Source organism: Herpailurus yagouaroundi, unplaced genomic scaffold (assembly GCF_014898765.1).
Source record: "Herpailurus yagouaroundi ecotype Mexico unplaced genomic scaffold, PumYag 28, whole genome shotgun sequence".
In the NCBI taxonomy this organism is placed as follows: domain Eukaryota; kingdom Metazoa; phylum Chordata; class Mammalia; order Carnivora; family Felidae; genus Herpailurus; species Herpailurus yagouaroundi.
The window spans coordinates 5,396,108-5,410,282 of NW_024412376.1; the positions used below are offsets into that span (position 1 = coordinate 5,396,108).

Genomic DNA, 14,175 nt, shown 5'->3' on the forward strand with positions numbered 1-14,175 from the left:
AAAAAAAAAGAGAAAAACCATATGATCCTGTCAATCGATGCAGAAAAGGCCTTTGACAAAATCCAGCACCCTTTCTTAATAAAAACCCTTGAGAAAGTCGGGATAGAAGGAACATACTTAAAGATCATCAAAGCCATTTATGAAAAGCCCACAGCTAACATCATCCTCAACGGGGAAAAACTGAGAGCTTTTTCCCTGAGATCAGGAACACGACAGGGATGCCCACTCTCAACGCTGTTGTTTAACATAGTGCTGGAAGTTCTAGCATCAGCAATCAGACAACAAAAGGAAATCAAAGGCATCCAAATTGGCAAAGATGAAGTCAAGCTTTCGCTTTTTGCAGATGACATGATATTATACATGGAAAATCCGATAGACTCCACCAAAAGTCTGCTAGAACTGATACATGAATTCAGCAAAGTTGTAGGATACAAAATCAATGTGCAGAAATCAGTTGCATTCTTATACACTAACAATGAAACAACAGAAAGACAAATAAAGAAACGGATCCCATTCACAATTGCACCAAGAAGCATAAAATACCTAGGAATAAATCTAACCAAAGATGTAAAGGATCTGTATGCTGAAAACTATAGAAAGCTTATGAAGGTAATTGAAGAAGATTTAAAGAAATGGAAAGACATTCCCTGCTCATGGATTGGAAGAATAAATATTGTCAAAATGTCAATACTACCCAAAGCTATCTACACATTCAATGCAATCCCAATCAAAATTGCACCAGCATTCTTCTCGAAACTAGAACAAGCAATCCTAAAATTCATATGGAACCACAAAAGGCCCCGAATAGCCAAAGTAATTTTGAAGAAGAAGACCAAAGCAGGAGGCATCACAATCCCAGACTTTAGCCTCTACTACAAAGCTGTCATCATCAAGACAGCATGGTATTGGCACAAAAACAGACACATAGACCAATGGAATAGAATAGAAACCCCAGAACTAGACCCACAAACGTATGGCCAACTCATCTTTGACAAAGCAGGAAAGAACATCCAATGGAAAAAAGACAGTCTCTTTAACAAATGGTGCTGGGAGAACTGGACAGCAACATGCAGAAGGTTGAAACTAGACCACTTTCTCACACCATTCACAAAAATAAACTCAAAATGGATAAAGGACCTGAATGTGAGACAGGAAACCATCAAAACCTTAGAGGAGAAAGCAGGAAAAGACCTCTCTGACCTCAGCCGTAGCAATCTCTTACTCGACACATCCCCAAAGGCAAGGGAATTAAAAGCAAAAGTGAATTACTGGGACCTTATGAAGATAAAAAGCTTCTGCACAGCAAAGGAAACAACCAACAAAACGAAAAGGCAACCAACGGAATGGGAAAAGATATTTGCAAATGACATATCGGACAAAGGGCTAGTATCCAAAATCTATAAAGAGCTCACCAAACTCCACACCCGAAAAACAAATAACCCAGTGAAGAAATGGGCAGAAAACATGAATAGACACTTCTCTAAAGAAGACATCCGGATGGCCAACAGGCACATGAAAAGATGTTCAGCGTCGCTCCTTATCACGGAAATACAAATCAAAACCACACTCAGGTATCACCTCACGCCAGTCCGAGTGGCCAAAATGAACAAATCAGGAGACTATAGATGCTGGAGAGGTTGTGGAGAAACGGGAACCCTCTTGCACTGTTGGTGGGAATGCAAATTGGTGCAGCCGCTCTGGAAAACAGTGTGGAGGTTCCTCAGAAAATTAAAAATAGACCTACCCTATGACCCAGCAATAGCACTGCTAGGAATTTATCCAAGGGATACAGGAGTACGGATGCATAGGGGCACTTGTACCCCAATGTTCATAGCAGCACTCTCAACAATAGCCAAATTATGGAAAGAGCCTAAATGTCCATCAACTGATGAATGGATAAAGAAATTGTGGTTTATATACACTATGGAATACTACGTGGCAATGAAAAAAAATGAAATATGGCCTTTTGTAGCAACGTGGATGGAACTGGAGAGTGTGATGCTAAGTGAAATAAGCCCTACAGAGAAAGACAGATACTATATGGTTTCACTCTTATGTGGATCCTGAGAAACTTAACAGGAACCCATGGGGAGGGGAAGGAAAAAAAAAAAAAGAGGTTAGAGTGGGAGAGAGCCAAAGCATAAGAGACTGTTGAGAACTGAGAACAAACTAAGGGTTGATGGGGGTGTGAGGGAGGAGAGGGTGGGTGATGGGTATTGAGGAGGGCACCTTTTGGGATGAGCACTGGGTGTTGTATGGAAACCAATTTGACAATAAATTTCATATATAAATAAAAAGATAAATAAAATAATTAAAAAAAAAAAGATAAAGTAAATACTCCAGAGATGCCTGGGTGGCTCAGTTGGCTGAGCGTCTGACTTTGGCTCAGGTCATGATCTCACAGTTCATGAGTTCAAATCCTGTGTTGTGCTCTGTACTGACAGCCTGGAGCCTGGAGCCTGCCTTGAGTTCTGTGTCTCCCTCTCTCTCTGTCCCTCCCAATGCACACTCCTTCTCTCTCTCTCTCCCTCTCTCTTTCTCTCTCAAAAATGAATAAATATTTTAAAAATTAAAAAGAAAATCACTCTGCAAGCTTATCTTTCAATGCTGCTAATGAAAGGTCTTTTATTCACTGTGAAGAATTATATACTTACTGTCAAATAATCAATTCACTCAAGTATCTCATATCCCTCTGTAGAGGGAAAGAGTGATAAGTTGTTACTCTTAACCTCAAGTACCTTACAGTTTAATACTAAATGTAATATAAATCCCATTAAAAGTGCCACAATAAATTAATTCTCACAGAGATTTAATATGAGGACCCATTCTAACTTAGCAATTAGGAGAAACTTCATAGAGAAGATGATTCATAAATCTAAGTCAAAGTTTACAAATTAGTAGAATTTCAATAGCCAGAGTAAGGTGTTTCTATTTTTTTAACATTTATTTATTTTTGAGAGAGAGAGAGAGAGAGAGAGAGAGAGAGAGAGAAAGTGAAAGTGGGGGAGGGGCAGAGAGAGAGGGAGACACAGAATCCAAAGCAGGCTCCAGGTTCTGAGCTGTCAGCACAGAGCCCAGTGCGGGGCTTGAACTCATGAACCGTGAGTTCATGACCTGAGCTGAAGTCGGACGCTTAACCAATTGAGCCACCCAGGCACCCCAGAGTAAGGTATTTCCAAACAAAATTAACAGCATAACCAACCAAGGAAACAAAACTATGTGGTGTGTTTACCAGTGTCCAAATTCAGTAAGCACAAGGGCCATGTATGCTTGCTAATGAGTATCTAGTTCAGTGTCCAGCACATAGCAGATTCTTTTAAAATGTGTATTTTTTAATGTTTATTTGTTTTTGAGAGAGAGAGAGACAGAGTGTAAGTGGGGGAGGGGCAGAGAGAGAGGGAGACACAGAATCCAAAGCAGGCTCCAGGCTCTCAGATGTCATCACAGAGCCTGGCATAGGGCTCAGGCTCACCAACCATGAGATTGTGACCTGAGCCAAAGTCTGACACTTAAGCGACGGAGCCACCCAGTCACCCCACACAGTAGGTTCTTAATAAATGTTTAAAACAAATTAATGACCAAAATATCAAAAATCTTGCTTTTCAAATGCAGGGGAAATTTAATTTCATTTTATGGACACTGGGCAGTCTTCAGCTTGGGCAAACAATCAAGTGAGTGAGGATAGTATTTTTATAAAGCAAAATGAGCAGGTTCAAAGAAGAAAAGTGCAATGGATATTATTACTTTCAATCTTGGATTGAATTTAGAAGTCTAATGATCACCCACATATAGGTGTTTAAAATTAGATAGAAATTTAGCCTATAACACAAGAAAGATGTCAGGGCTACAGATTTTGATTTAAAATTCACTCCCTTACACATGTGATACTTGAAACCACTGGAATGAATGAAATATAGAGAGAAAAACTAAAAAAAAATCTTATAGAACATAAGAAAAGTATCTTTAGTATTCCCATGGCATACCTCCATGAACAGGATTGAAATTTGCCTCTTATTTTACCACAGTTCCCAAACCTATCAGCGTGAGACTGTATTTCTTCATAGCAGGCAAATGGTGCATTTTTTGAACCTGTCAGAGTTAGAAATATATTTGGATTAAAACTCCCTTCTTCATCTTAGTTCATTCTCTCTTACATATTTACTTTGCCTTCTAATATTAGCATCTAATTCAAAAGTTTTCCTAGTGAGATTGTTATTAAAAGAGAATTAAAGTGAAAAGTAGTGCTCATAATTATTTCCCCTTTTGTTTCATTTTCAATTATTTGCATCACAAAAGATATCATGAGGGGAAAGGAGAGTTACAGAAGTGTAAACCATGAGAGTGCTCTATGAAAAAGGCAATAGAGAGATAATGCAAGAAAACGATACTCATTTTCCTAGTTTGTGAGTTGGAACATATAAAAAGCCAGGTCTATTACAAAATCTCATTGAAGAAACCTAATTGTACTTTCAGAAACTCTAAAATGAAAGGAGCAAAGCTGCCAACCTATTACCTACCTTTTCCCTTCATTACTGTATTTAGTTTTCATCACTGTGTAAAATATTACCAAAATCTTGGCAATTTAAAACAACACCCATTTATGTTACACAAGTGAGGTCTCTCTCTGCTCAAGAGTCTCATAAGGCTAAATAATGTTACTGGCTGGGGCTGCAGTCTCATCAGAGGCTGAAGTCCTCTTCTGAGCTCATTGGTTGTTGGTAGAATTCAGGGGTTTTTTTTGTAGCCATAGCTTCATTTGCTTACCATCTGGCAGGGGTTTCTCTTGGCTCCTAGAACTCCCCTCACATCCTAGTCACATGGCCCTCTCACAACGTGACAGGTTGTTTCTTCCAAGCCAGCAAGAGAATCTCTCTGACATCTCCCATCTTTTAAAAGGCTCACATGATTAGGTCAGGCTCACTCAGAATGATCTTCCTTTTTGCTTAACTCAAAGTTCACTAATTATGGACCTTAATTACATCTTCAAAATTCCTTCATCTTTACTATTAACTATAATCACAGGATTGACATTCCATCACATATTCACTGGTTCTACCCTAACTCAAAAGAAGGGGATTAATCCAAGGCCTGAACGCTAGCAGAGTCTTGAATTTGCATGAAATCACAAAAGACCCTAAATCACAAAGCAGTCCTGCAAAAGAATAGCAAAGCTGGAGGCATCACATTTCTGGACTTTGACTTATATTACAAAGCTGTAGTTACCAGAACAGTATGGTAATGGCAAATATAAGTTTAAAAAAAGGCACATAGATCAATGGAACAGAATATAGAATCCAAAAATGAACCCACAATTGTATGGTCAATTAATCATCAAGAAAGAAAGAAAGAATATCCAATGGAAAAAAGACAGTTTCCTCAACAAATGGTGTTGGGAAAACTGGACAGCAACATGCAGATGAATGAAACTAGACCACTTACTTACACCATACACAAATGTAAATTCAAAATGGATTAAAGACCTAAATGTTGACAATGGCCATAGCAACTTCTTTCCAGATATGTCTCCTGAGGGAAAGGAAACAATGCAAGAATAAACTATTGGGGCTACATCAAAATAAAGTCTCTGCACAGTGAAGGAAATAATCAACAAAACTAAAAGGCAACCTACGGAACAGGAGAAGATATTTGCAAATGGCATATCTGACAATGGGTTAGTATCCAAAATCTATAAAGAACTTATCAAACTCAACAACCAAAAAACAAATAATCCAGTTAAGAAATGGGAAGAAGACTTGAAGAGACATTTTTTGCAAAGAGGACATCCAGATAGCTAACAGACACACGAAAAGATGTTCAACATCAATCATCAGGGAAATACAAACCAAAACCATGATGAGATACCACCTCACACCTTTCATAATGGCTAAAAATAACAACACAGGAAATAACAGGTGTTGTTGAGATGTGGAGAAAGAGGAACCCTCTTGCACTGTTGTTGGGAACACAAACTGGTGGACTCACTGTGGAAAACAGTATGAAGGTTTCTCAAAAAGTTAAAAATAGAAGTACTTTATGATTCAGCAATTGCAGTAGGTATTTACCCAAGGAATACAAAAATACTATTTTGAAAGGATACAAGCACCCTGATGGTTATAACAGTATTATCTACACTAGCCAAATTATGAAAACAGCCCAAGTGTCCATCAATTGATGAATGGATACAGTAGTGTATATACATATATATGTATATGTATGCATATATATGTATATGTATGTATATATATACATATATATGTATACACACACACACACACACACACACACACACACACACACACTGGAATATTACTCAGCCATAAAAAAAGAATGAAATCTTGTCATTTTCAATGACGTGGATGAAACTAGAGAATATTATGCTAAGTGAAATAAGTCAGTGAATGACAAATACCATATGATTTCACTCATATGCAGAATTGAAGAAAGAAAACAAATGAGCAAAGGGGAAAAGGAGAGAGGCAGGCAAACCAAGAAACAGACTATTAACTATGGAGAACAAACTGATGGTTACCAGAGGACAGGCAGTTAGGGAGTGGGTGGGTTAAATGGGTGATAGGTGATAAGGAGTACACTTGTTGCAATGAGCACTGGGTGTTGTACAGAATTGTTGAATCACTATATTGGAATTATATATCAGGAACAGTCTATTCCCTGAACTACTATTACCCTGTATGTTAATTAACTAGAATTTAAATTAAAACTTTAAGAAAAAAAATTCTGCCTAGCACAGTTACCTTCTCTAAAATGAAGCTTGCTAAGCCCAGCTGCCTCATCTATAAAAGTAAACAGTATCTATCTCAATAGATTGTTATGAGAATTAATTAACATGATGTTTATTTAGCCACTGTGAATTCCCATCTAATCCTTTTCCATTTTCTTTTAGGATCAAGAGGATTTCTCTTGTTTACCTGCTCCTTTCATTAACTACATCTTCCCCAACATTCTTTTTCTTTCTTTACCATTTCCTAATTCTCTTTTCACCAGTTTTAAACATTGGTCCATCAAAGGTGATTGTATAGTACCATTAGGACAGACAATGTTATTTCTAAGTATTCACAATGTCTAATCAGTTCACTTGTAAATCTGAAATACCAGGTCAAGAATGTCAATTCAGGACTTGTTAAACACCAAGATATTACCCAGGACAAGTCAGAAATTGGATAATTCAATCCAGTTTGGAGCTATAATATAAAAATTATGTTTAGTCACAGAATACAGACAGTTCCCGACTCACATTTCAACTTAACATTTTTTTTTAATTTATGATGGTGCAAAAACAATATGCATTCAGTAGAATCTGTACTTCAGAATTTAAATTTTAATCTTTTCCTGGGCTAAGTGGTATGATACTCACTTGTGATGCTGGGCAGCAGCAGCAAGCCACAATTCCAAGTCAGCCTCATGATCATAAGCATAAACAACCAATATACTTACAACCATTCTGTATGCATATAACCATTCTGTTTTTCACTTTTCATATAGTATCCAAAAAATCACATGAGATATTCAATACTTTGTTACAAAATAAGCTTTGTGTTAGATGATTTTGCCCTATTGTAGGCTAATGTAAGGGTTCTTTCTGAGCACCTTTAAGGTAGGCTCATCATAGCCTAGGCTCTGATGTTCAGTAGGTTAAGTGTATTAAATGTATGGTTTATCAAGATGTAACCCCATCATAAGTTGAGAAAGATCCGTAGTCAAATGGATTCTCTTAAAACTAATGTTCTTCAACTAGCCTATTTTTTATTAGTCCATCTTTTGTGAAGATACCAATGAGCTTTATATTAATTTCTCTCCTGAATACCATCTTTCATTAGTGTTAGAGACTTTCTCTCAGACCAGTCTGTGTTTTCCAGAGTAAGATGGAAACACTAAAAGGGCAACACTTTGCAAATGTGAAGTCACATGTCAAAATGTTACCTCATATCCAGTATAGCAACCAAATCTACTAAAAGAATCTGTCTTTCCATAGTCCAAATAGTGTATTTAGATTGCCTATACACTATTATAAAATGCTATGGGATACAATTAAATAGTAAATACACTGGCATAGATATTTGTGCATGGCTGGTACTAGGGCAATAGATATAAGTATAGGAAAATTATTGCAAAAAATTTAGGCAATCCTCATATATAGCACTGAGCATTAGGAATACTTAGGCTATACTCCTTGACTGCTGTTAGAGACTACTGGCTTATGTTTCCAGTTAGATGGAATAAAAGGCTACCTCCTCTCAACTAGAATAAAGGGAGCCAATGAAACGTTAGCTAAAATTTTAGCTTTAATAACCTGACATCTAACTCAACTTCATCTTCGGTTCAACATACTCTGATTTACCCCTAGACTTCCTTATTTCAGTTTTTAGGACAATTAGTCAACCAGATGTTCAGGCCAAAATAAGAATCTTCCTTGATTTCTTTTTTCGCATTACTGCCTGCCTCTACCACCTAATCCAAGTCTTACTGACACTATCTCCTAAATATAGCCAGAGTATGATTACTTCTTACCTTCTCACTGGCTACAACTCTAGTTGAGCTATCATCAATTCTCTTCTAATATTCTACAACAGCCTTCTAAGTGATTCCCTGCTTCTGTTTTTCCACTCCCTAAAATAGTTCATTCTCCATACCATAAATCAGTCATTAAAAAATAAATAAATAAAAATCATATATTAGTCTCCTACTTAAATATCTCTAAGGGCTTCATACTACCCCAAGGATAAAATCCAATTTTCTTGCCACGGTCTTTACTCAGTTTGGTTTACTACACTTCAGCAACACTGCTCTTCTTTTTATGTCTATTGCCTGATCCCATCACTGGACTATAACCTCCATCTGGACTATAACCTCCAATATACATCTTTTTTTTTGTCTTGTCCATCACTGGGTTTCCAGTGCTAGAAGGGTAGTGCCATACCCAATTAAAGTGTTATATAAATATTTATTCAATGAATTAAAAAATCAACACCTTGGATAACTATATCCCATAATCATTCTTCCTTATGGAGTTTGACATCCAAAATCAAGACCTCCAATACGAACCATACCTACTCTCTTTGAGGCAATACATATTTTTTTTGAAAGTTTATTTATTTATTTTGACAGAAAGAGAGCGTGAAAAGGGGAAGGGCAGAGAGATAGGAAGAGAGAGAATCCCAAGCAGGTTCCACGTTACAAGTGCAGAGCCCAGTGTGGGGCTTGATCCCATGAACTGTCAGATCATAACCTGAGACGAAACCGAGAGTCAGATGCTCAACCAACTGAGCCACCCAGGTGCCCCAAAGCAATAGAGATTTTCAAAGATTAATGTTTGAAACAAACTTCTTAGTAATCTCTTCTAAATTATATTTCCAATGTTACCTCACTAATTTCATTATATTTTCTTTTTTGTGATCCCCTATTTTTATTAAAAGAGGCCATATCAATGCTACATTTTTCAAAGAATTTGCAGATAGAACCAATTTAAACTTTCCACGAATGATGAGAGGAGAGAGTAGAAATCTTTTCTTCATGGCCTCTAAAACAGTCTTAAGAGCAATTTAAGATAAATAAGTCTTACTCATAGAATCTGAAGCCCCTTGACCTACAATGCTTTTCCACCTTTAATAAACTATAGAGTACTGCTGTACACCAACTGAAATGATGGAAAAATAACCACTTCTAACAAGTCCAGAAAATCCATAAAAATTATGAGACAAGAACAGGCAGATTAAATATTATTTATTACACTGGCATTAAAGGAAGAAATATAAGTAGTTTATCTCCCTTTCTCTTGTTTTCATATATGATTACACTCCAGCTTCATTTCTCCATTTCTTTGAGGCCCACCTTTCTCCACATGGTCAAAAGCATAGCTGTCAAAAACTCTAGAGCTATACATATGATATTTTGAGTACTTAGAGGGAAAATTCTCTTGTTCAATGGCCCAAAATTCCAGAGAAGAGACTCAGGACTTCCCAATCTCCCTTAACATGAGTCAGATGCTCACCTTAACACAGACCAACTGTAGCAAGGTTGGAGAGTACTGCAATTGGACCAGATCTGGTTAGGTACCCACTACAGTATAAACAAATATGAATAAATGTATTATTAGACCATACTATATTAATAGGATATTTTCCACAGTAGTCATGTGAAAATTGGACAGCTCCTAGAAAATGGTACTAAGAAAATCCTACCTGAGATCTCTAACAGGAAGGGATGAAGCTAGGAGTTTACTGTGAAATCTTACTTATTATCATCAATAAAACAGTTGATGATATTCAAATCCATACTGATCTCTGCCTTCTGTATATAAACTTCAGCACTCCAGACAAACATGACTAGTACAAAGAGTATCATGCTACCATAACTTATAATGACTAATGCTGAGCTAAAGAGAGAGGAAAGATAGCATAGAAACTGGCATTTCCTCCCAATATCCATTCCTTCTTTTTTCCACTAGTGACAGAAGTTTCTTATTAATAGCAGGGCAACAGAAACCAAGCTAAAGAAAACATTTCTCAGACTCTCTTGCAACCAGATGTGGTTATGTGACTAGATTCTGGCCAGAGGAAAAGCAGTAGATATTATATATCCAAAACATCAAGTTAATATCAGTAAGTAGAAGCTAAGTACACTCTCATTTCTTCTTTCCTTGATTCCATGGACTGGTATGAAGATTTTGTGCTGGGAAACCACCTTCTACCAGAGACACAAGGGATTGCTAAGCAAGAATAAAGACCATTACAGTAAATGGAAAATGTCATTACAGCAAGGTTGCTGAAATGCCTCTGATAACATGCCTACCTCTAGAATATTATATGAGATAAATAAAGCTATTTGAACCACTATATATGTATAATAACAATTTACTTTATTTTTTAACCAATGAAGGGGATTGCCACTGTGGTAAGCCAAAAATTTTAGGAATGGGTGTCTCATACCACACCAGATGCCAGAGTTCACTAATAACAAGAATATAATACTGACCCATACAAAGTTCCAAACTGAGCCAGGGTTCAGAGGACCAGTGGGAGATCACGTAGCCATCTCAACCTATGTAAATACATTTTGGGAATTGGTGAATTTGGAATACTGAATTAAATGAGATCACTATTAACATAAGCGATCTTACAGATACTTTATAAGCACCATTCATGAGATACCACACACTAAGCTCAACTGAATAACCACTTTGAATACCTGCAACTTCCATTATATAATTCTTGAAACTTCCTAGTGATATTCTCACTTTTATAGACTCTACAATAGCACAATTTGTTTCTAAGATACTCCATTTTACCTCAGATAAATGTACAAGTACTATCTTCCAATAGCCACCATTCCTATAGTCCTTGTATCTATCATACCAACACATTTACCACTTACAAAGAACTTTTCTAGAGGCCAAAGACAGTGGGGTATCATCTATACTGAAAATGTGTGATAGATTTTGAGTCTGGGAGTTTGGGACCAAATGTTAATGAAATGAGTGGGCTCCCTCTGGATACTAACATTCACAGAATAATTTACGGTAAGGAATTTCTGAGGCCTTGATCTCTCTTATTAAGATAATCCTATACATTTTACCAAGAAATGAACTAGAAGATCTACTAAGCTAAGGATACACATTTATTTCTCTTCCACTTAAAAAATTCTACTGATGAGAGGAGTTAAGATGGTGGAGGAGTAGGGGGACACTAAGCTTGGCTCGTCCCTTGAACACTGTTAAATACATATCAAATCATTCTGAAAACCTATGAAATTGATCAGAGGGCTTAAAGAACAAACTGCACATCTACAGGTAGAAAAATGGCCTTACGGAAGGTAGGAGCTATAGAGAATTAATTTGGGGGAGAAAAGGACTGCAGATGCCACAGAGGGAAGGAAATCATGAACATGAGAGAGTAGCGAGAGAAAGAGAGAGACAAAAAGTGAAAGCACGTGCAGGGGACTGCACAAGAAAAACTCTTCCCTAAAACCATTGAAGAGCATAAAGGAGAGGGACTGACCACAGAAAGCTTTAATAAGCAGTGGAGCACAAAGTCTTAAGTTTTAGAAGTCCATGCAATGCCAGGGCCGTGCCTGGTGGGCTTAATGGTACTCAGTAGTTGGAGGGCAAGGAGGCCAGAGACTGGCAAATGGGATGCATGGTCTGAGGATCCCGTGGGTCACAAAAGGAAAAACAGTTCCCTTTCTGGGAATGCATTTTGGAGTGGTGGCACAGCCTCTCTGGGGACAAAAGAACTGGTGGACCCAACATGCTGCAATGTTCACTAGCATACGAACAAAGACACCAACTTAGGGCAAAAAACTTTGGTGCCAGGTGTTTGCTGTGCTCTACCATAAATTCCAAACCACTGTGCAGTCCAGTGACCATTTTCTGGGATGTACTGGAGGAAGCCACAGCGTGGCAAAACACTCCCCAGTGTATCAGTGCAGGACCACATCATACAGATCCCTAAAATTTGGAGGTTTGAAATCCAGCCATGCCCCTGAGACAAAACACAGGAATACTATGCTGCCTAGCAGCCAGACACCTCAAACACAGAGACCTAATGAAGGCAGGGATTTGATGGAAGCTGGGGGAAAAGGAGACGTGAATGTTTGCTCTTCTGTGAGAGCTTCCTGAAGAGAGCAGAGTAGCACCATTTCCTCCCACCCATAAGCACTGAACCACTTCACTGAGCAACACAACACCATCCAGTGGAGGCTGGAGCTGCTTAAACCAAGCCACACCCAACTGAGCCCTGCAGGTGCATCTCCGCTAGGGCAAGTCCACCTGACAGTGTAGCAGGCACCTCTCCCAGAACACCAGCATAAACCAAGTCTACTGATTATAGAGTAATGCAGAGCATCAGATCTAGGGGAAATAGGATCTATCCTCTTTTTTTGGATCTAACTTCTTTTAACAAGAAGACCAGCATACACCTAGCTAAAACTTGACAAACAGTGAACAAAGCACAAACACCTCCACTGCAGGCAAGGAGAAACTCTGCAGAGGACTGATGTGAGGGAAGGAGAAGCCAAAACACAATAGCAGAGTGTACACTCTGAAACACCTCCTAAAGTACCAGGCTCAAGGCAGTAAAGGCCCTTTTATTTATCTATCTATCTATCTATCTATCTTTTCCTAATAAAGACATTACTATCAGGGGGAGGAATATAAGTGGCTTTTCTGAAAATCACACACACACACACACACACACACACACACACACACACACACACCAGTGACTTAGACAAAATGACAATATGTAGGAATTCACCCCCAAAAAAAGAGTAGGAAGAAGAAGTAATGGCCAGGGAGTTAATCAATACAGATATAAGATGCCTGAACCAGAAATTAAAACAACAATTACAAGGATAATAGATGGGCTTGAGAAAAGCATAGAAGACGTTAGAGAATCCCTTACTGCAGGGACAAAAGAACTAAAAACTAGTCAGGCTGAAATTTAAAAAATTCTCTGAGATACAAGGTTGACTGGACACAATGACAACTAGGATGGGTGAATCAGAGCTATGAATCAGTGATAGAGAAGATAAAATTATGGAAAATAATGAAGCTGGAAAGAAAAATAATGGATCATGAATAGAGACTAAGGGAATTCAGTGACTCTGTAAAGCATGATAACATTTGTATCATAGGAGTCCCAGAAGAAGGAGAGAGGGGAAAAAGGTGCATAAATTTATTGAGCAAACTAGAGCAGAAAACTTCCCTAATCTGGAGGATACAAATATCCAAATTCAGGAGACACAGAGAATTCCCATCAAAATAAAAAAAAAGTAGGCCAACACCAAGACATACTATAGTTAAATTTGCAAAATACAAAGATAAGGAAAGAATCCTGAAAACAACAAGGGAAAAGAAATCCCTAAACTATAAGAGAAGACAAATCAGGTTAGCAGCAGATCTCTCCACAGAAACTTGGCAGCCAGAAGGGACTGTGATGACATATTCAACATGCTGAATGGGATAAATATGCATCCAAGAATATCCAGCAAGATCATCATTCAGAATAGGAGAGATAAAAAGCTTCGCAGACAAACAAAAACTAAAAGAGTTCATGACCACTAAACTAGCCCTGCAAGAAATGTTAAAGGAGACTCTTGAGTAGGGGGAAAGGACCAAAAGCAACAAAGACTAGAAAGGAACAGAGAACATCACCAGAAACA

At 37.8% G+C, this 14,175-nt stretch overlaps 1 protein-coding gene across 1 annotated transcript in view; it reads right to left on the minus strand.

Annotated features, from left to right (window-relative positions):
• ADAM32 (ADAM metallopeptidase domain 32) overlaps positions 1-14,175 on the minus strand; it is a 278,094-nt gene that overhangs the window by 153,035 nt on the left and 110,884 nt on the right. Inside the window, exon 13 of the mRNA XM_040490395.1 lies at positions 3,984-4,089. Within this exon, the coding sequence (XP_040346329.1) occupies positions 3,984-4,089 (106 nt within the window). The remainder of the gene's footprint in view (positions 1-3,983; positions 4,090-14,175) is intronic.